The sequence below is a fragment of the Myiozetetes cayanensis genome, unplaced genomic scaffold (genome assembly GCF_022539395.1).
Source record: "Myiozetetes cayanensis isolate MyiCay16 unplaced genomic scaffold, myiCay2020 scf3, whole genome shotgun sequence".
NCBI lineage: Eukaryota > Metazoa > Chordata > Aves > Passeriformes > Tyrannidae > Myiozetetes > Myiozetetes cayanensis.
In genome coordinates, this window is record NW_026087521.1 from 64,656,580 (window position 1) to 64,680,159 (window position 23,580).

Genomic DNA, 23,580 nt, shown 5'->3' on the forward strand with positions numbered 1-23,580 from the left:
AGCCCCGCTTCCCCCCGAGCCCCGTCCCGGGACAGCCGCCCGGGGCTCTCCGTGCCGCGGGGCACCGGGGAAAGCCCGCACCGTGCGCGTCCCCTCTGGCGAGGAGCGGCGGGAGCGCGCAGCTCCCCGCGCCTCCGCCGCCGGCGGGACCCCCAGTAAAGTTTGGGACGCGTTCGCTCAGCCCTTGCCCTACCTGCTCCCGGGGGATGCAGGGCAGCGAAGTCCTCCGGTGAGTCTTGTTGCCGCTGCCGCCGCCGCCCGACATCTCGGGGGAGATCATGGAGCTGGACCGCCGCCGCCGCCTGAGCACCGGGGCTTCGTCCGCGGCCGGGGGGGCGGCGGGAGGCTCCGCCAGCGGGGCGGCCCGCCGCGGGGGCCAGAGCCGGTCGGCGTAGCCGGCCAGGAGGATGCCCAGCAACCCCAGCAGGTAGGCCAGGTAGGGCCGCCAGGACGCCGGGACCCTCTCCAAGGCGACGAGGGACGTGGTCCTGGCCGCACTAGTCACGGCGAGCATGAGGACGCTCTGCCTCAGCTTCAGCACCAGCCATGTCACGGCGGCCAGGCAGCTCAGCACCACCCCCGTGGCGGCGAGGGAAAGCAAGTGATCCTCCTCCTCCTCCTCCTCCCCCGCCGCCAGCGCCGTCTGCGCCACCGCTTCCCCCCCGCAGCAGGCGGCCAGCAGCAGCAGCAGCAGCAGCGCCGCCGCCCGCACGCCGCCCCGCACCGGGGAGCGCCCCGCGCCGGAGAGGGCGCCTGGCAGGCAGAGCGGCACCGCGCCGGGGGGCACCCAGCCCCAGCCCCAGCGCCCCGCCAGCGCCTGGCCGCGCTGCTCCCGCACCAGCCTCACCACCGGGGCCAGCAGCACCGACACGGAGCCGGCGCACAGCGCCCAGGAAAGTTTCCGGCGGCGCCAGGTCTCCCGCGGCGGGAGCAGCGCGGTCCGGGCCGGCGCCCCCCGCCCCGCCGCTGCCGCCCCGCCCGGCTGCGGCCCCGCCGGCGGGCAGCGCCCGCGGCAGCCGCCCATGGCCTCGGCGGGCTGCCCTACACACCCCCGGCGGGGGTGATTCCCGGCCCTGGGCTGATTCCCGGCCGGGTAGGGTCCGGTCAGGGCCCGCGGGCCGGGGGCGCTCCCGACCGGAGCAGCGCCGGCATTTCCTGCGGAGCGCAGGGCTCGCCCCCCGCCCGCCTGCCCCCTGGGAGCCCAGCGCCGCGCACGGGGGAGTGCGGAGCGCCTCGGCTCTCCGCGACCACCCTGCGCTTGCGGGGGGGTGGGCGGTGAATTAAAACTGCTTTTTAAAAGTGCGGGAGAGGGAGAGACGCGGAGAAATCCTGAACAGTGTAAGAAATGGGGGGGAGGTTGGCGGCTGGAGGAGAGGCAGATGTACCACCTCAGAAGCGCTGCTGAATTTCTAGGCCATCCTTTGCCTCACAGGCACTCCCGGCGGAGGCAGGGAGGAGGCGGGGGGGAGGAACGGCACTGCCCGCCCGAGGGTCCGTGCCCGGCCCGCGGCATTCCCGGCCGTGCCCCGCGGGCCAAGGGAAGGAGCCTCCCCGGTCGTTGCGGGCCGCAGGGAAGGAGAAATGACCGGGAAAAAAATAAATAAACAAAGCCCAGGACGAAAAAATGGCAAATAAAAGGCCAGGGGAGCCTGGGCAGAAGTTGCGAAGTCCTGCCAGGAGGGCGAGAGAGAGATCCGCGGGAGGGACGTGAAGGGAGGCTGCGTGGGAAGAGTAAAAGAGGAAGAGCGAGAAGAGAAGGGTTTCCCTCCTGAACACTGCTGAGATAATCCTTGAGTTTTACACGCTAAAAAAATCAAGTGATGAGCGCTTCCCCCGCCCGGGAGAGGAGGCTGCCTAAAGCCCAGCAGCGAACCTGAACAGAACAAGCCAAACCCGAGCAGCGGAGCGGGGTGTTGCGGGAGGCTGCGGGGAGCGGCTCGCTTTGCCGCTTCCAAAGCGGCCGGAGCGACTCGCAGGAAAGGGCTGCCTGGCCCTGCCCCGCTCTCCCCCCGCCGGAGCCGGCGGTGCCACCCGGGCGGAGGAGCTCCCGGTCACCGGGCGCTGCCGGCCAAGGCATAAATCGGCCTGTCAGGGATGGGGCAATTACGAGGCCATAAAAGAGTCAGAAAGATGGATGTTTATAAATGATTATTACTGGGTTTGTTGTTGTTTTAATGGGGAGCCCGAACTGGAATCCCAAAGCCAGCGGGCTACGGTCGGTCCTCTGAAGCGTTATGAATTTCTAGGCTGCGGCTCCATCCAAAACCTGCTCTTTCCTTCCTCCAAACCTGCCTCGCGCTCACTCCGGAGGGCTCCACAGCATGCTTGGGGCAGACTCTGGCTCAGCCCCCTGGGCTGACAAAAATCGATCTTCTCAGGAGTGGAATCAGGTGCAGACTAAAAGCCTGTGCAAAGCCCCAGGTCCCACCGAAGAGCATGGAGTAATGTATTTAGCACTTAATAATACAAGCCACAGAAAAATACAATCAGCAGCTGTGAAGTTACAGGACATTAAGACTCAGGAAGTGAACAGATTAGAAAACAGAATTTCCCAGCTCTCTTCCCCCTCACGCATCCACAAATCACTAATTTGAGACAGATTTATAGCCTTTACATATTTATTGGTGTATCTATCTGGATCTCCTGTCTATCATCCAGGATCTGAGTATCTGAAATGGTAGCATTAGTGAAGCATACTTGGGATTTTTATTAGAAATGGGTCGTAAAAACTGAGTCTGTTATTAAATAATAGTTTTCCAGCCTAACTATTATGGAAAATGGATTTATTAGTCATTTTTATGTTTGAAGCTTAGTTTGAAAACAACCTAGATATTGTTAGCAAAGTTTGGCTCTGAGGAATGGAAAGCCTCTGGTTTTTCTAAAGGTTAAGGGTCCAGATTAAGAACAGCTGGAAAGGTTTAGAGTTTATTCTGGTGAGACAGCAATCAGCAGGTTGCCATATACACCTAGAAAAACATATCTGGGTTCCATCTATGCTAAGCATCAACCTCCCAGAGGCAGATTCAGGACCCCGATAGTAATAACTGTATGACTCCTAATTCCTTTTCAGCTTTGTATAATAAGATGCATCTCTTGGGTATGTCGAAGTCTAGATGCATCAAAACAGAATGCAAGTAAATTGATCCTGAGATACTGGATGAAAACACGTGCAGCAGTTTGCCATTCAAATAGATCAGACCTTTGACCTAATGCTTCTTACCAAGTAGCATTCTTTTACATCTCAATTTATCTCCACTTTGTTACTTTACAATTGCACTTCCTGATACCAGAAATGTTGACACTTTCAATGAAGTCATTAAAAAAAAGTCGAACCAGAGGAATAAACTCTCCCTAAACAACTTTTTTTTTTTTTGCTACCACCCCCTTTAAATGTATAATACTTATATGGATAAAAGTAGATAATGATCTATACTCTTTTAATTCCTTAAACTAAAACATTAATTATTCACTTTAGATTAAAAGCAGCAGTATTTTTTTTTTTTGGTTGGACAGATCTGAGGTTAGTGTAAAGAAACTTGTATTCATTTTCATAACTGTTATGATTTGAGCCTAATAGCAAGGGCTTTTTTCAAGAGTGTTTCAAACTCATTAAATGATTGAAACATATTTCTAAGCTCTGGCTGCCTGTTCCTCTGAGGATACCACGAGCATAGTGGGGTTTATGGGTGCTAGGTTTCACCAAGGATCAAGGCTCAAGGTGTCAGTGCCTGAACTTGCCTGAAGCTGACAGCTCCAAGCCAGAGACAGCACCTTTCCAGTCTCACGTGAATTGGACTAGACCTCCCCAAGCCATCTGCTACTTTCTGCATTGAAGTTTACAGAAGAATGTCAAATTTTGATTCTTTTTTCCTGGTATCTTGATACTCCCATCAAGGAGCTTTTAGATCACATGATGAAAGTCAAAGTAAAGGCACAAATTCTTCTGAGCACTGAGGTTATATATGGATTAATACATGGAAGATGAACCTTGCTGTGCTCCTTGCCATGTGGGAGTTGATAAAAGTACTTCTTCATGTTTCTGAACGAAGCAATAATTGTCTCATATTCGTCTACTGATTATCTATGGGTGTTTTAAGCACTTAAGTTGTAAAGCTCTCTCACAAAAAAGCAGCAGTAATTTAATTTTAGGATCTCCATCAAAAGCAGCACCAGGTGGTAGACCATGGTAGGTGATAGCCAAACAGAAAGTGAGTTTCACAGATGAGAAATGTTGACCATTTAGGAGACTTCCCATGCAGAGACAGATAAAAAGAAGAGGGAGGGTGGGAGGGTGCTGGTGTTAGCTCATTCTTCAGGTTATGATTCCAGCAGATTGGACTCTTCACAGATGATAGGTACCTCTTAAACAGTATGTTGAGCATATGGTTACAGTCCCCTGAAAATGCTGTTTTCCTTCTCTATAGAAGAGAAAATCTGGGAAGGCAGTCTCTGCTCCTGCAAACAGTGAACAGCTCAAGATTCACTGAAGTTCTGGTGATGCAGCTTTTTGGCACAATTGCAGAATCAGCCTCCTTTTGGTGAATAGACACCTACAATAACCCAAAGCAAATGGGAACCATTACATGCTATGTCACTGTATAAATGTGCTGGGGCTGTATCAGTCATTCACCAAAGAAACTGCCACTTGCAGCAGTTCGTGCTGCAGTGAAAACCCAGCAATACCCTTCTGTTTTACATTTGGAGAGCAATCTTCCATGAAAATAGAAGCTTCAAAGGAGACAAATCCAGGAAGTTTCATGGTTACTGTACAGAAAGGCCTGTAATACTTTTTACAAGCATTTTGCTTAAGTCATCTAAATCCTCAGAAGTTTAGGTGATGACCAGTAGGTTACATGACAGATTTATGTGTATCTGTTTACTGGAGCAGTTAAAAATATTCTTTATTATTAGTTATAAACATTAGCATTTTTCTGAATTCAGTGGCGTTTCACAAAGGCTATCCCATGAAATTCAATTTAAAGTTTTGAAATCCATAAATTTCCCATGCAACATAGTAAGCATCCAGATTAATACATAGAAGAAGATTTTGTCATGTGATTTGTCTCACTGATTCAATGATTTTGAATGTGCCACTGAAATATATTTACCATATGAATTAGATTAGGTTTTGCATTTTCAGCAGGGAAATAGTAAATAATGTTATTTTGGGGTTGAGTGCAGGCATACTCACAACACCCACACTACATCTGCTTCAGTTAATTCACATTTTCAGGGTTTTCTTCATAAGGGGAAGACTGAAGTATGTAATGAAGAAAAAGTAAGTCCTATGTTGTGGAGAGCATCAATTTGATGACAAATCAAATTTATTAATTTATGGAAAGTTCTACTGCCTTTCATTGTGGTGTGCATAGAAGGAATTACAATTACTGTATTAGGAAAACAATTACAACCCTCATGTGGTGTAAAGGGTAGGCTGTGATTCAGATTTTGCCCAAGTACAGAAGTGAGCTTTTCAGTCTCTGAAAGTCTGTTATACTTCCATTAGAGGCATTTAAGAAAGTTCAAACTTTATAATTCAAAATAAGTGTTGTTTAGAAACAAATGGGTCACTTTTATCTTACTAGAATGGTCACGCGATAATGAAAGTAAAATTCTGATTTTTGGGAAGGAAAGCTTGTGACTGGAGCCTTTTATACATTATCTTTTGTAACTGGCATATTATTTTTTGCCTATGTATCTTTTGTTAGCAGAATCATAAAACCACAGAATGGCCTAGTTTGGAAGGGGCCTTAAAGATTATCCAGCTCCAAGCCCTCTGCCATGGGTGGGGACACCTTTCACTAGACCAGGTTGCTCAGAGCCCCACCCAGCCTGGCCTTGAACAGTTCCAGGGATGGGGCATCCACAGCTTCTCTGGGCGACCTGTGCCAGGGCCTCACTACCCTCACAGGGAAGATATTTTTCCTAATTCCAATCTAAATCTACTCTCTTTAAGTTTGAAGCCATTCCCCCTTCTTGTGTCACTACATGCTCTTGTAAAATGCATGTGTATGGAATATTGTGCTCAGGCTTCCCAGGGAAGGTATGGGGACACAACCTGTCCCCAAGCAGCTACTCACAAAGTTGGGGTGATGTAGTCAGGGATTTCTTCTTTATTTCAGATTTAAACTTCCACCTAGTTTTAACTTCAAGGTGGTCACAGGATGTTCATCATTAGCAAATAAATTTAACAGCTATTAAAAATACAATGTATTTGTTGATGCCCATGAAGGGGATCTAGTTTTCAAAGAGTGATGTCATTTTTATTATAACTGAGAGTTCACTTTTTGCATAGGTTTTTGCTGCAGTAGAAAATTGATCACCTGTGCTTATGCCTATATATACAAATAATACCTTAACATTAGATGATTGTGGCATAAATTGTTCTCTGTCATACATATAGGTTCAGGAAAAAATGCTGTATGTTATAATTTTGAAGTACCTGAAGTACTGATTCTGAAGGCAAATGTTCAGTTACTTTTAAAAGTAATAATTATTCTTATAATTAAAGAAATAAAAGTAATAAGTACTCTGGCTGTTTGTTTCAAATCTACACAGGACCTTCTGTTTATTTTGTGATTCAGATGGTGTTTAGTTTTCTGATCACTGGGTTAAGGCTAACTCTTCCATTACTGTTTTTTTTTCTTTTAAGATGCCTTTAAAAACTGCTCACTCAACAAATTTGAGTGGATATATATATATGTTTGTAGGATGGGGTCCTACCTTCCATAGGCTTTCATTTGACTGTATTATCCATCTACTTGGCCTGGAAAGACCAAATATTCTCTTGGTCTTTATCTGATGGTTCTGTTATTTTGGGTTTTTTTTCCTGATGCTTAAAAGTACTCTACATAAAGTACAAGGAAGTAAAAAGTTCCTCAAACAGTAATTTCAATGATGATGCTCAGCTTGCCTCTTTAACACAACCTGGTTTGTTACAGTCCAGGGAGATGACTGAAAAATCAAGATATTTACTAACATGCATACTGTCTTTAGTGCCACTTCCATTTTATCTTGTGTTCCAGAGCTTACAGTACCCAAAATGTTACCAAACAACTATTATTTTTAGATAGTTCTGTGTGTACACTGGGTTTTATGCTTTTCTTTTTCTGGTCTTGTGATTTATAAGTGTGTATGCAGCTTCTTAGCAAGGCACCCCAGGAAATGGGACAGATACTTTCAAAGCATCTTTTCCTAGCACGACTAACAAAATGAGTTTCTGCTTAAATAGCCAATAAACAGAAATGTAGGCTGAAAGCAAGTTTTAACTAGTGTATTTCAAGCAAAGTGACCAAATCTCTTAGAGTGAAGAGATACTGAGAATGAATAGTTGTCCTACTGATTAGCCAAAAAAGTAATTCATTTAATTGAAACAATTCTCACTTGACACAGTCAAAGGTACAGGCTCATTAATGACTTACTAATAACAATGTCCCTCTGAGCCATGTTAGGAAGCTCCTTTTTGAGTGGAAAAAATGTAATACAAAATATTAAAATAACATGCAAGAAGCACAAGTTCCTAAATTGATTGGGAATCACATTGTTGCAGTTGGACAAATAAGACAACTATCTAAAGATGCAAATAAGAATTTAGTGGGATTTTCAAAGACATTGTTCAGCTTCAGGTGTCTGCATTCAAAAATTCTTCAGCTATCCCTACAGTCCTCTGCTTCCAGAGTTAAACCAGGTGCTAACGTTTCCCTTCTAGGGTTGTCTAGAAGCCTTGCAGTGTCAGCAGAGCTGAATTCTCCGTGTCTAATTCACGCCTGGCAGGATTCACAAGCACAGTTCCTCCACCTGTATCTCCTGAGAAACTCTACCCAGAGGCATGTGGTGAGCACATGTAGTAGCTTCCCAAATTCACTAGTCACAAAGTACAGAGCGCTAGGTAGCAAATTCTTCCCATTCTTTAACAGAGTGCTTTAAATTCCTGGCTATGGAATAATTTTTTTAATCTTGCAAACCTTGTTGATGAAGTTGTTTCACTTTGTACAAATAAATAAAAAATATTTGTGGTAAAAAGAGAGAAGCAACAAGTATGATACCACAGCTCTGTGGTAGAAACATTCACTGAGGGGCAGAGACATCTGGATCACAGGGCCTGTTCGTCTGGTTTTATGTAAGATTTATAACATAAATGTTGAATATAAGATTAAAAAAATTATTTAAAATACAGTAAGTAACTGCTGGAGCAGGGACAGGTGTCTCCCTCATGAGTATCTCTACTTTTTAATGTTGCCAGCTTCCTTACCTGTGTGAGCTGTATACCCAAAACTTCATATGGCTAAAAGCCACAATATACATTCATGCCCCATATGCCAGGAAGCAGAGGGAAGCAGAACCTCTCAGCAGGAGTTGATTGTGGCTCTTCAGGAATTCCACCAGCTCACTGCTTCATTGGAGTGCATTAGCCATGCAGCTGGGTCCTAAGTCGGTGTTATAAAATCACCTTCAACAGCCTGAACTCCTATGTTCCACAACAGAAAACAGAAATTCCAGTTACTCCACAACCCACTGCACCAACTGAAAGCTCCAGAGATCATCCCTCAGCCAAAATGCCCCTAGAAATCATCTTTGACCTGCTCAATACCTCTACATGGTTCAGGGCTCTGTGAGTCTCTGCTCAGAATTTTTTTTTCAGTAGTATGTAGTGTACCTGTCAGTTTTATAGGTTAATCATTCTGTCTTTCAAAACAAGGAATCCTTAATTATTCCTTGTAATTATTCCAAATTCATGTCAGAGGGGGAGAGGAGTGAAAGGCCTCCTTCCCTGCTTTTACTACGTACAAGTGATTAAGGCAAACACATGAGGGTGTGAGAGAGGTCTGGGATCAGGAAAGGAAATTAAACCCACTTGATTGTGCCTTTTGTTCTGTGAGTTTTCAATGCAAAATCCGTGAGCCAACCCCAGAGAAGATACTAGAAGCTTAGTACTAGAAACAAGAAGTTTCTTCTTGCCTTGTCCCTACTCCCAGGTGTACTCCTTGTGTACTGATCTGCTTTACTGCTCACTGTCTCTCAGGTTTTGTGCATCCCTCATGTTGTAGCTCCCTCTTGGGGATTTGGTCCCAAGTAACTAATTGAGAAACAAATATATCAAAAGTAACTGTAAAATAATTCTGGCCTTTGACATTAAGCCTCCCTGAAAGCTAAATCTGGTAATGATTGTTAGACTTAAGAGCCTTTACAGGCTCCTTTTGAGATGTTATCCTAGACCCTGAAATCTTGACACTTTTAATAAATTCCTTTTAAGTGCCAAGAGAATATAACTGAATCTATCACCTAAAAGCATCCGTTTTTAATATCAGGTTGTTTAAATACTATTTCCCCTACCACTACCAAAAGGAGCAAGTGATATTATCCATTTCTAAGGCTTTGCAATCTTGTGCAATATCAGAACATTTACAGATATTATGCAATGTACGTGTACAGATATTAATGCTGCAAGGTCTCACACCTGTCATGAGGTGATTTTCTTGAGAAAACAAGAAACTCACATGTATGCTAAAGTGGCTTGCAGACTCACACCTCACAGAGCAAGCTTTAGGCACTGTACAGGTGCGTTTAACCCCAATAAAATCAAGAGAACTGCATATTCCCATCTCAAATCTGAACTGAATCACACAGCCACTGCAAGAACACAAGAATTTTTAGCAGCAACTTTGTCAAGCTTAATGAAATTATTTCCTAGTCACACTAACTCCTTCAGTTTGTTTCCAGGTCTGATACAGGAACCATATGGAGAGAGGCACAGAAAGATAAGTAGGCGTTGCATGCCACTGCTCACCATCTGTTTAGGCAAACCGTGCTGAGCCCAACAAGGAACAGGTCACAGCTCCAAAGACATTCACAGGTCAGAGCCTCTCTAAGAGCAAATGGGGACTACAACAGCATCTGACTGCCAGGGAATGCATGGGAATGTTTTCCTGGTGTTACCAGGCAAGATGAGGAGTAGTTGACTGACAAGGGAGGAGCAATGTGTGAAGACAAGTAGGTACCTGAGAAGTGAAAGCCTGTGTTGAGAAAAGGGGTTAAAAGTGAATGGGTGATGCAGGAGTGGACGGTAAAAGCATAAGTGATACAGCATCTTCAGATTGCAATACAAAACCACACATTTAACTAAGAGTTGGAGATTTTGCCCTACATTTCATAACCTGGTAGTGTAATATTATTCCAACCGGTATTTCTTCAGGAGACCCTTTCTGAGCAAAAAAAAAAAAATCCAGCAACTCTGTTAAATCCTATGACATCCATTTAGCTAAGATTTATAGATGAACTTATCCACTGTAGAGCTGTGTTCTCAGAGAACCTGCCCTACACTTCCCTGCACCTGCAGAGAGCTGGGACCGGGAGGATAATTATGAGCATTGAGAGCCTAAGCCAGATGTTCCAGGAATGGAGAAATTTCACCTCTGGTTGGCTGGCCCCAGAAGGCAGGAAAACAGAAAGAGGAAGTGCCCGTGTTTGAGCTGGCCTGTGCCACACAAACCCTGGCCTAGTCAGCGCCAGGACTCTGCTGTTGGCAGCCGCCCCCGCTGTGCTCTTTGCCTGGGGTTATTACCACAGAGCGGCAAAGCCAAACACAGAACGTACAGGGCAGGCTGAAGTGTTAAAGGAAATATGGTTGTGAAAGAGGAGTTCATGCAAATGAAGGGAGTACAAGACTTATATGACTTACATTACTAACTCAACACATTCCACAGGGCAGAGTGTTGCTTCAGAAAGATTAGGTGTCACTTGTGTGTTTGGATCATGTAGACTTATGCGTTTTAGATTTTTATCAGAAGTATGTAAGAAAATATTCAGCAGGTGTGTTTAAGTCTTGTGTCTTTGTGTTTTCTTACAAAGATGATTAATATTTTTCTTTTTAAACAAAAGGAACTGAATAAAAGTCAGATCTTATCTATTAAATGGCCAGCTTCGACCTTATGTTTTCTCAGTATTGGAAACATCCATTTTCACTTCCTCTCAGCATGTTAAGCAATACCAGTAAAGCAGTCCTGCTTACAATTTAGAGCAGGAATTTCCACCTCAAGCCAGAAGCCTTGATTCTTAAAATTATATAGACTGAAGAGCAGAATAAATTCTAACCCATACATTTCAAACACTTTTTTTCAGTTCCTTCTTCTCGCAATATTCTTTTCAGAAGATCAACACGGATATGTAGTCAGTTGAATAATAATAATAGTAATAATAAATCTTTTTCAGCTTCTTCCAACTCCTTTTTCATTAATTCATGCTAAACTGTCAACTGAAGTGCTTGATTTGAGAGAGGTCTGAAGGAAGGAGTAAAACATTATGGCAAATGTATTGTTGAAGATGGGGATATCTCTACTGAGTATCATATAGAGGCATTTTAAATTAAAATAATGAATCCTTAGAATGAATGAAAATGCCTAGATGACACAGCACTGGTAGCTGGTTTTTAAGAGCTCAAGATTTAGGTGATTTTCTGTTTCTGAACAAACATAAGAACAATTAATTAGAAGATATAATATGTTTTATCTCCCACCTGGGGCCTGTTTGTGCATCAGATTAGTCGTCCATCTGAGGTTCTAGTATAATAACTGAACATGGAAAGTGGATTGCACTGTCTCTGTAGCAGCCTGGTGGGGCAGAAGAGACAGCCACAGCAGGCAGGCAGCAGCAATCCCATGTTTATCCCATGTTTACCCAGCCAGCAGGAGAGATGCTTACATCCAAGGCACTGCACGATCTTCTTGTGCAGCCTGCAGATTTCGTTGTGTAACTGAATTGAATGCAAAATGACAGGCCCAAATTTAGAATTTAGTGTGTTACATTAGTTAAAAATTCCTATTTGTTTTGGAAGCTCCTGAACAGTGATTTGTGAAGAATACCCAGCATCAAGTAAACTCAAGTCAGACCTGCCCAATTTCACAAAATGTTTTAATCAACTTTGACTCTTCTGCAACATTTCTAAAATTTTAGATGCATCTCTTCCAATTAGTAATATCTCACTCTAAGAGATGAGTAATGTTTTTTTTCTGTTAATAATTCCTTTCAAATACTGTATCATTTTTCTTGGTTTTACAACAACCTGAGCAGGGCCTCCACCCACATTTCAGTTTGTTGCTGGCTCAGCAAACCTTCATGCCCAAATGAGTTTTTGAGTCAAACCATCCCCACTCACACTACAACTTCAGGAAAGCCCTGCTCATCTTGATAATCTAGAAGGGAGGAATTTGAATGGCTTTAGAAGAGTTGAATGCACAGAGATGAACCAGAGAAGGAAAAAAATTTATTATCATATTGAGTAATTCTAGTTACAGAGAGGCAAAAGGGATTAATTTAGAGTGTGTGGTTCCCTCACACAGGTACAGTAACAGGGGACTGAAACAAGGAGAATTGGAGCTTTAAACTGAGAACAATTCCTTATTCATAAATACAGTGCTAAATAAAATCACTAAATAAGACATTGATATGCTCACCAGTGCTTGATGGCCTTCACATGGATGATGCATGGTTTATTCCTTCTAAAGTATTCCAGTGATTTAGTTAGTTTCCATTTTTATTCAATAATACTAGTATTTTTGATATTACTAGTGGAGAATAGATGGGTTTTCTTCTGTCATGTTAGATATTCTTTTGATAAAGAATCATTTTCTGATAAAACTATAGTCAATGTCTGACCATTTGCTGTATTTTTAACCGCTTGCAAGGCAGTTAAATGTTGAATAACTAATAGCTACACAGTGTGGTATTTTTTATAGCTTTATGTTTTCACTTCTATTTTCTCCATTTACAGTTTGAATTTGTAAAGTGTGTTGAGAACCTTCAGTCTGAGGGGGACTGTAAGTTTATGACTCTTGTATAAATTCAATTCGCAGCAGCATTTAATGAACACCACTTTAAATTAAATCTGGGTGAAATGCAATCTATTCAACAACTTAAGTGCATTTTCAAAGCCATGTATAATAGAAAAGGAAAATCTAGAATCATATATTTCAACCAATCAGACTTAATGCAATGCTGGACAAATGTACTTAAGATCCACACCAGGGGAATGCAGAAAAAGTCAGAAGGCTGAAACTAGAGAACCCACTGCTTCACAGATTTCCACGCCCTTCCATAACCATAATGCAAGTACATAAAGACATTTCAGGCAGTTTCTTAGCTCTGTGGCTTCAGCATTTAGAGCAAGTGCCCAAGCTGGGCACTGGCTATGGGTCTATTCCAGAGGTCTGAAATGCAGATCAAGAAAACAAAAAATTTTTAAAAGTGTCAAGGCTTCCCTCACAATGTGTTTACTAATATAATTAGAGCTTAAGCATTCATTTTTGCATCTCATTTCCTCTAGATAACCATGATTATGTGTAATAACTAAAATGTAGCATTGACACTTGACAAGAAGCTGTATATCCAAATATCTAAAAGAGACACCTTGATTTTGCCTCTCAGATTTTACGAATAAAATTTCTTTCTAAGATTATAGAAGGAAAACACAGCATATCTGTAACTTTCATACTTTTTGAACATAACTGCGCTGGTACAAGACACAAAAACATCAGTGCTACCAGAGCTTGTGAAATACTTCATATCATGGATCTTTTTAGAAAGTGAAAAATTATATATATCATCAAAAAATAATGTTTTATCTCTTAATTAAGAAGAAAAAAAAATCAGGCCGCATTTTTAAATGAAGTCTGCTTTACACAGCTCTGCACTGAATCCACTTTAGGTTGCTCTTAGGCAAAGCTAAACAACTGTGAAGTTGTCAACAAAGACTGATAACAAAAAGAGTATCTGGGCATACACTGGAACAAATTGAAGGCATTTCTGTTCCCCTTGTATCTGTACTCTGTTGCTTTAGACTGTAGTGTCATTATGATGGTAGCATCATTCTGTATTCCTCCTAGAGGACTTCATGCAATGTCATTCCTATTTCAGTGGAGTATTTTATCAATACAACACCACCACAATAATTGCAGAGGAACTTTGTTACTTAAAACAGAGCCTTGTAGAGGAGGAAAGCCACGTTTTCAGTGATACTGCCAATCATAACTGCTCTCTAATATTCTACAGGTACCAAAGAGATGAGACAATCTTGGGGTGGAGAGTTCAGCCTTTCCTGGCTGTGAACTGGGTTTAAACCTTAAGCCAAACCAAACTGTGAGTTGTGAGGTGGTTTTGATTTCATCCTGTAGTCAGTAGCTGGCTCTAAAGCATGATCAGAAATTACCCAAGTTTATCAGAGGTATTTTAAGACAACCCCTTAAATGAATCTGGACCATTTCAAATCCATAATGAAATCTTAATCCAAACAAGTTTTCATAGACAGCAGATACCGATCTAAACAGAATTGATTAAAAAAAAAAAAGGGCATTTCAGTCTCAGAAGTGAAGTTCCCTGCAAAGCTTCAAACATACAGTAGTGATGGATCAGGAAGTTATTAGCTACTCATGCTAGGTATGGTTTAGCAAGTTGAATCTGGCATCTGCTATCATATATAATTTCCTTTATCTTGAGCATAATGTACAGAGGAAAACTTTGACGAGATTACTGTGGATTGAGGGCCAGCCTAAGTGCAATGCAGTACATGAGCAAACAAAATGTAATAGTACACCCATACTCTGGATATCTTTGTTCTATTGACTGATGGAACAACTGAGGAGACTATTCTAGAGCATTGAGAAATTAGACAATGTTTCCCACTTGTGAATATGTTTTACTGAGTGATGATAAAGTATCCCTCCAGTAACAGCAATTTAATTACATTCCTAAGCATCCTTGCAGGTCTGTGTAATGGGACACAGACTGTGAGACAGATACTGCAGTAGGTGTTAATTCAAAATTTAAATCAAAAGCATCTATATTACAAAGACAAAAATCTTTTAAATAATCACATTTGTAAAGCTAGTGAATTAATATGCTGACTGAGACTTGCTTCTGACAGGTCCAGCTCATTACATTCAGATACCACTGGCATGACTGTGTCTACTGGGAGTCTAAAAGTCTCTGAGAACGTTCAGAGTGACATTTGGGATAACAGGGGTGAATTTCAGCCAGGTCTTTCATATGCCCATTTGCTGCTCTATATTTTTGGCTCCAAGTGCATGCCAAGATCAAATTCCCAGACTTTCTCAGTGCCCGAGCAAATATTGTTAGACCCAGATTTGGAACATTCATAAAACACAGACACAGCGTGTTACTGTACACGTCTGCTGTCACACAACCACGGTCAGACAGCGGGTCAGGAACCAGGGGTGCTGTGTGGAGCCTTGGGCAGCTCAGAACCACCCTGTGTCATGAACAGCGGGGTTGCATCTCATGGATGACATGTCATGAGATAGTCACAAAGGACAACTTTACCCTGGGGAGAATTATCTCCTATGAATCCTCCAACCAGCTCGGGTAAGGGGAGACAGAGTTTCCTCTAGGCAGTAATTTAGTGACTGGGTCAGACTCCTGGCTTTGAAAGGACTTTTAAAAGCTTACAGTGCTGACCATGGCTTGGTTAGTAAAAACTAGGCTACAATTTGCATGTGAAATGGTTATATCCTCTCTCTCCCCTCCCTGCTTGAAGCTGATGTGGCCCATGTTATTTTAGGTAGATGGTATCAGATAAAACTGCAATGGAGCAGAGCACACAGAAGTTATGGCAGGCTGCTCTTGCAGTGCAATTTCTGAAACCAAGGCTAAAAGTTATGCTTGTCTCAAGAGGGGCCCTAAGGGCACAGAGAATCCCCTCACTACTGCCTTTATAGAAGGAGATTCAGCCAAGAAGGTGTTCAAATGTCTAAGATGCCATCTGCCATCTAAGGCTCATTACCTTTCACGAGGCAGGTACTACTGCTTCTTTTATGAAGAGCACCGATTTGTCATCTTAAACATCCAGAAGCATTAACTGCTTTCCAAGATGGATCTTCAGTCAGTTACACAGGCTTGCTTGCTTTCTTCGTAGAATTTATGCTTCACTCTGCTCTTTGGAACACAGACTTGGGAAATATAAAGGTAATAAAATAGAAGATTATTGTTGTAAGAAAAAAAAAATGGAATCAAAGATTTTTAATTAAAAAAGGGAATGAGTCCTACCTTAGAGAGTGCTTGATGGTGCTCAGACAGGACCTCCACTGCTGATGCAAGGGTCAGGAGAGCAAATGCAGAACTTCTAAAGGTTTGGCTTTTTTTTCTATTTTTTATTTCCTTCTTTATTTGTGACGGACTTGGTTTGTCTTGTTAAAATTATTTGTCTGGCTTAGTGTCTTAAAACACAAAGTGAGATTTACAGCACTTCATCAGCTTAAGTCCCAGGAAGTGAAAAAAAGGGGGAGGGGGAACAAACAAAAAATATATTCCCTGAAAGAAAAAAAAAAGTTAATATTCACAACATGGTGCATACTGATGAGGACACAGCCATACAGGTTCCCAGCCAATACCTTTTAGATATCACCATACTAGAGACTGAAATGTAGATATTCTGGAGACCCATAACAGCTGTGATGGTATCTGAGGTCTTTATTGTCTTTCAAATACAGAAGAAAAGAAGGAAACTCTGTGAAAATAAAAATGAACACATAGTGATCCAGGCTACAGAGCAGCACTATTTTCAGAAAATACTGAAGTATCATTACCCAATGAAAACAAAATGAAACAAAACAAAAACCAACCCCAAACAATAAAACAAAACCCCAAACAAACAAACAAAAAAACCCAACAAACCCAAACCCAACCAACCAAAACAACAACAATTAACCAACCAACCAACCAAACAAAAAAAGTCCCCAAAAGCTCTGTCTTGAATGGTGGAAGAATTTACTCTTAATTAAATACCAAACTGTAATTTGTTGTCAGAGTGAAACTTGCCTTTCAAGATTAAACAAAAAACAAACCAAAACAAAAGCCCAAACCCAAAACAAAACCATAAAAAAATCCCGCAAAACCCTCAGCCACGCGTTTAATGCCAACATGAACAAAATCATGCTCAGCCCACTTTAAAACAAGAAAGGCTACGTAAAAAAATTTACAGAACAAGTTCACTTAAGTTGAAATATTGTTCAGGATAGAGAAGGATGGTAAAATATTCCTATGTAGCCTCTTTTGCTTTTTTGAGTCGTTAGTATCGTGTCCTCATTAAATATTCAGAAGGATCTGAATATGTTTTCCTACCTTATTCTGATAACATGCAGAGTTTGTGTGTACATGAGAGACAGAGAGAGAGCACTTTTCTTCCAAAGACATTAAAATCCATTCAGTGTATAAAAATAGTTCTTACATCACAGCATATCATGAAATATTTCTGAGTTCCCTTATTATGCTGGACTGCAGCAGCACAAAAGGAAAATTAGACTTTGCTGCATCCTACGTACGTGGTCACAGGTACAGCAACTTCTTGCATACACATTTCTACTCTTGGGCTACGTCTGCAAGGGAAGATTTAAAGTTAAGATAAATCAACTGAAGATATGAAGTCAATGACTCTTTTTCAGACAAACCTTTAGATTGTATAATTATAGCTGAACAAACCCATCCGATTGTCCTGCACTTTTCATGAAGAAAAGGCTTCTAAGCACAATCTTTGGAGGATACATCCCCAACAGACTTTTTCATCAGGCTACTTATAAAACTTACTTGTTAAGGAAAGTGAAGGAATTTTCATCTGGTATGTAAATTTTTTTTTCCCCTCAAATTAAGATAAGAGTTATAATTCTGAAAATGTTTGACACAGAGGAAGAATTGTCTCATTCAGGACAAATACATCCATTAGGAGAATAATTACTTTAAAAAAAGTGCTGCACCTTCTCTTCATCAAGCTGATAACAGGCTGCAGTAACAAATCATGTATGACCTGTCTACTTCTAAAATCTGATAATGAATAATTAAAATACATTGCCATTTAAATGGAATATTGTAGCATTATCTGTTTTTCATGTTTGATATGTAATACACTAAAATATGTATACTCGAATTCATGTTAAGGTAATAAAAAAAATGAGGTGACACAACAGTGATATAAAATTCTATCACTTTGGACCTTGACACTAATTATTTTCAGAACCAGTTTTGAAAATGAAATAATGGGTAGAAGTGGGAGGAAAGATGTCGCTCCTGGCTATTTGAAATAAAACAAGCTTTTCAGACACTTGGCCACTGTTGCCATTTAGCCTCTTAATATTTTATATAAAACAGATGCTTTTTCAGATCCAGTCTGGCATAAAACAAAAATCACATAGGCCATTCAATTTTTAACATCTCCTTTCAATCTTTGGTTCCCTGTCTGGCAAATAAAGACACAGAACTTCAGCGTGTGGGCAGGCTTGCTGAACTGCACACCTGAGTGATCAAGATTAAAATATTTGCATTCCTATAGAGAGATAGATGTATATACACACACATAAATACATGTGTATATGTCTGTGTCGTGATAGATTTTATACGGAAACTCATTCCAATCACAATTTCAGTGAGTGTAAACTGGGCCCTCAGTGGAAATGGAGCAGCAGGGATAGCCAGACTCCCACAGAACAAACCACACTGATGGTTTGCATTATCCATATTTTTTGATTTTAAACCCAGCGTTTTTTTAGGATGAATGAGCCAATGGATGCATGACTCGTGATCAGGTTTGGTTGTACCATTTCTTTCACATTATTAAGGCTTGCGTTCACAATTGGTGCTATTTGGTTGACTTATTCATTACTATAACTTTCATTAAAGTTTCGGAGTATTTGAGGATGCTAATAGATTTAGAATTTTGTTGCTGCTTCAAGAAGATGAAGAAGTTGGACTGTTGTTTTCTTTTAAATTAGAACAGAATTATCCTGCTAAGTTACTAAGCTCTGGGTCACTTTATATGCATTTTAAGTTCACTGCTTCCTTTAATGTCTCCTGGAAGGGGAAATTCAAGTTGAATGCTGACTATGAAAATTTAATTCCTGGGAAGTCCTCAAAGACTATTCTGAGGTTCATCTCTCAGATTAAGAAAGAATATTCTAATTAAACTATTTTCCTATATCCAAACCAATCGTAACAACTCCATATGTCACTAAGGGATCCTCCTAGAAACAACCAGAAGCTGATTTTTAAACAGTTTACCATTAATATTTAAACTTACAATATAGAAGGGAGGGACTCCTAGTTATAGAAGTTGTGTAAAATGATGGTGTTTGTGATCATTCCCAGAGAGACCAAAAAAATGTTGAAATTAAAAGCAAGTAAGCACAGAATAATTACCAGTACTAGGAAAACAGCAGAGTTATTTCTGGTGTGTTTTAGAAAGATAAAATACATACATTTATAATGTAGATCTATGCTAAAATCAAGACTCCATCAAAGTATTCAGGCCTACTGAATTTATTTAAGTCTTCTCCCTTCTAGACAGGCATATACAGAATAAACAAATACTTAGTTAATATGAGAATTAAGCACATGTAAAATTGATTTTTCTGGGCAGAGGCAAAATCACTGCTGTCCTTAAATGACACATATTCTGAAGTGATACATATATTTGGGAGCTTAAAAGACAATATTGGGAAGCATAAGGAAAAAAAACCTCAACAAAAGAACTGAAGAAAAAGAAGGAGGAACTGTGAACCAAATATCCAAATTTAGTGAAATAATACGGATAATTCACACTTCTAGAACATTTTTTCTCCCATTCTAAAGACAGTACAGATTTTTCAGTTAGGAGTCAAAGACTATTTGAAGCTGTCTCCTGCAATATAATTTATTAAAAACCACTTAGAAATAGTTGAGGGTCAGTAAAGTAGAACATATATACTGAATAGAATAAGTAGCAGAAGAAGAAACAATGTTTTTGACCTGTGTATAATATAATCTTGTATCACTGGAGATAGAGCCAACTATTGTCTTTATAACCTCCCAGCACTTTATGGAAATACATCCTACAGATTTCAGCAAGACTTATTTTAGAGAATCATAGAATTGTCTAGATTGGAAAAATCCTTTTAAGATCATAAAATCCAACCATCATCTTCTAAAAATAGCTTTTCATTTCTATTTCTTCTAACTGCTGTTCCTCAAATTCGAGTTTACACTTACAAAATATCATTTCTTGAGAAATTTCAGAAGCTTTCCAAACTTGTAACTCTCCAGTTTAGGCATCTCCAAGAAGGAAGATGATTTGTTAAAAGTTTCCTGAATTTCTTTAATATTTCTCAGTTAAGCATTTGACAGTCTTAATGAAGCCAGTGAAAATCTCATTCATCTGCTCCATGTCCTGATATTTTTATCTTGCTCCCAGTAAGCAGCATTGAATTATTAAAACACATTTCCAATGGTGACTAAAACTATCTTATAATTACTGTTACACCAACTGAACAATACAAAATATGGCAGTCAAAGACCAAATTCACTGCTGCATGTGAATCATAGATATAGATATAACAATAGATTGTTATTTAAATTATCAGACCTTGTGTAAATACACCTCTAATTTTACTTTTCCTTGGACAGCCATGACATGGATATAAGGCCTGAAAACCATCAGTTTTGAGAAATAAAGTCAGTTTCTAACCTCTATAGAGTTTTACCACCGTCTTCCAAATGATAAAGTCATTATTCATCTTTGTTTTCAAGGAGAGTAGCTTTTAACAGATGTATAAACAGTTCCTCTAATATTATTTATTGGCAACAGACATAAATAGCACAAATTTGGAGTTGCACTGTTGTATTTCTTGTGCTCAGTCTCTTGTTAGGCGATCACAGAATGCATTATTAGACAACTGGGCCTAAGATATCTGAAATGAGATAATATATTTTAGCCATTAATGTACTTGTGTTATTTATTACCCGTTTCCTCAAATTAGCAGTTAGAAGAGTTTTGAAATTGAAGTTATTTTGTAGCAACTCAGGAAATTACACCATCTCCATGGAAATGTTAATTCCAGGTTTCCATCATTCCTCTGCTTATACTGGGAGGGGGCGGAAGGGGAGCAGGAGAGGAAGCTGTCAATAAGAAAGGGCAATTAACACAAAATGAGGTTTAGTTGAAATCTAATTTTTACCAGAAAGACCATTCTTCTGCTGATTGAACAATCAAGTCTTGTGCTAAGAAAATAGCACAAAATTTACAAAACTATCAAAAGAGAATGAAGACCAAGCTAATTACTATAAAGCAACTATATAGTGCCAAGAAGTTTCCAATCACTTAGGAGCAGTTCTTACTCACACTTTGGGGTTAGCATGTCCCAGCTGTAATTTACCATTCAAATGATATACAGATGTCAGTAATTCCAGGATTAGGCACAGTCCCTGAACAAGAACAAGAGGGAATACCATTTATTATTTCACTTGATAGCTGAAGTCAGAAATGTTTAAGAAAAAAAAATCTATATACACTGGCAGTTATAGCTTCTTTAAATTAGGAATATTCCCTATGGGTGGACCATGCCTAGGAAACTTAGTGATTGCTCGCCTTACATGACTATTATCATCTTGTGGCTGATGGAAAACCAGTGGGCCACCTAATTCGACAAAATTGTAACAACAATCAAGCAGACTCACCAGCTGGGGTGATGAATATGGTATCTGCAATCTCCCAAAGCACCCACTGTTGGTCAACAAATAATATATATTTGATAATACAATTTGCTTGGTAAGAAAGTACAAGCATGAAGGCATTCTCCAAGTGACTAGACAAAACCGAATCAAGGAGAGGGGAGGATGGGAAATGGGAGTATGATATGATTTTGATTTCAAAGTCTCCATGGAATGAACAATAATAAACATGTCCTCCCCCCTCATAGGGTAATGGAAATTACATTAGTAATGACCGTATTTGATTAGGAAATGATCTTGAATACCAGAACTCTTTTGGGAATTTGTTCCAATGAAATAGATGATAGATAACCCAAGAAATGACAGCAGAAGGCAGCAATGTTATTATGTAATTAAACTCCTTTCAGCAAATATATCTAATCACAGAAGAAGCCATTAGGCCTCTTGCTCTTGTGCAGTCAAAAAAATGAGGGTCAGTTCTTCATTCAGCAGTAACAGTACTACAATATCATTGTAGGAAATTATACTTCAAATATATATGAGTGCGTACCTATACATATGAATAGCTTACTTTATAACAACGCTTGCAAGGTAACCAAATGTGCTGAAGGTGGGTTATATGTCATGGAAAGTGTAGGAGAAAGCAGGGAGCATCATGGTTTTTGTTTTCAAATGCTCTTGTTTTATAATTTAATTTTCCTTCTGGCTGAGAAGTCACAAGCTTGGTTTTTCTTGGCTTCTCTTTGAAATAATCTAGCAGCTATATATTTCCTTTACCTTTCATGCAGCCATAAAATATTTATTTCAACAGGTGAGACACATTCCAGCTCGCAGGTGTCCCAACACAGATCCCAGCACTAATGGCTGTGAAGGCCATAATTATACCTGGGTCACACATGAGCTTCCCAGAACAGGGTCAAAGGTTAGAAGCAGTTTTCACAATGCCTGAAGGGAAAATATGTGTGAAAAGTGACGTTACATAGCTGTGTCAGAAGATATTTCATCTGTTAGCAGCACAGGCTGGATACGTCACTGCTATATAATAGACTTATTTTTTTTTAAATAGGAACAATTTTGTTGACTCCAACAGTGGCACAAGGAGAAAGCTGCACAGCAAAACAGGGAAACAATTTCTCTTCCAACAGGAAAGAGCATCAAAGGCACAGGGGAGAAGGAGACACAGAGGTGCAGCACAGGGAGGAGGCAAGCTGCAGTAGGCAGCAGCAGGCTCTGAGGAGTTTGAGACCACCAGAAAGTTGAGACCCATCACTAGAAAGTTCCCCTGTGAACTTCAAGAATAAGCAATTGTCATCAGGAGAGGTTATTACTCTTATAATTTCCTTCTAGAAATTTTATCCAAATCCACATAGGCAGAAAAAGACATGTTTTTCTTGGCTTTTTGTCCATATATTATTACATTTTGGGTGTTTGGACCAGAGCTTGCCAAATATACATAATTTTCAAATCCGGAGTTTTATTTCAAGTGTAACTTTGTTACATTTAAAATTTGTTTTAGCCAGTTCGAAATTGAAACTCCCATAAGCTATATTTTTTTTTTTCATGACAACCTTTGTTTTTTGGGTCCTGAGAGGAGCAGTTAAAAGACTGACTTCCTCAGGAAGAAGTTGCCATATCGCATTGCTGCCAATTGCCGAACAGACTGCACCTGCCTCTGATACCCACAGAGTTTTGGCCATCATCAAAGTAAACAGGCAACGGGTCTGATTTGATGGAGCAGTTCCCATGCCTGTAAAATCTTACCAGATTTCAGTTCATCTCAGCAACCTTTCTCCTCCCCAGCAATCAGATCACCAGGTTTTAGCTTTCTGCAATTAGTCCAGTGCAAATACTCACAAATACCTAATTACTGGAATTGCATAGATCTGATGCCTGTTGCAACTCACTTCTGTCATTATTCAGCAGGAAGATCCGTGCTTTTTTAGTAGTTTTGGTAATAATTACTTAGCCCTGAGGAAAGGCAGCTCAGTCCCTGTGTCGGTCCATCTCCTCGCTGGTGTTGGCACACAGTGTGTCAGGATCATGGTGCAAAGTGAAGTTGCCTCATTAGCATCCCTTGACTGAAAAAGGATAAAACTTAAAATG

The 23,580-nt window shown here is 40.8% G+C and overlaps 1 protein-coding gene and 1 long non-coding RNA gene across 9 annotated transcripts in view; both read right to left on the reverse strand.

Annotated features, from left to right (window-relative positions):
- PDE3A (phosphodiesterase 3A) overlaps positions 1–570 on the reverse strand; it is a 239,963-nt gene extending 239,393 nt beyond the window's left edge. Inside the window, 1 exon segment of the mRNA XM_050325324.1 lies at positions 194–570. Within this exon segment, the coding sequence (XP_050181281.1) occupies positions 194–514 (321 nt within the window). The 5' untranslated portion in view covers positions 515–570.
- A 1,816-nt stretch (positions 571–2,386) lies between these two features.
- Positions 2,387–23,580, reverse strand: part of LOC126644938 (uncharacterized) — a 65,424-nt gene continuing 44,230 nt past the window's right edge. For 2 of the 8 annotated variants that reach the window (XR_007630048.1, XR_007630046.1), the window contains 6 exons: positions 22,255–23,555; positions 16,054–21,231; positions 15,791–15,956; positions 11,513–11,749; positions 8,252–8,467; positions 2,387–4,550 (listed from right to left, as the gene is read on the reverse strand). This is a non-coding gene — a long non-coding RNA (uncharacterized LOC126644938). Of the gene's footprint in view, positions 4,551–8,251; positions 8,468–11,512; positions 11,750–12,359; positions 13,203–15,790; positions 15,957–16,053; positions 21,232–22,254; positions 23,556–23,580 lie in introns of those variants that run through there. The other 6 variants (XR_007630049.1, XR_007630050.1, XR_007630052.1 and 3 more) reach the window with 6 other exon arrangements.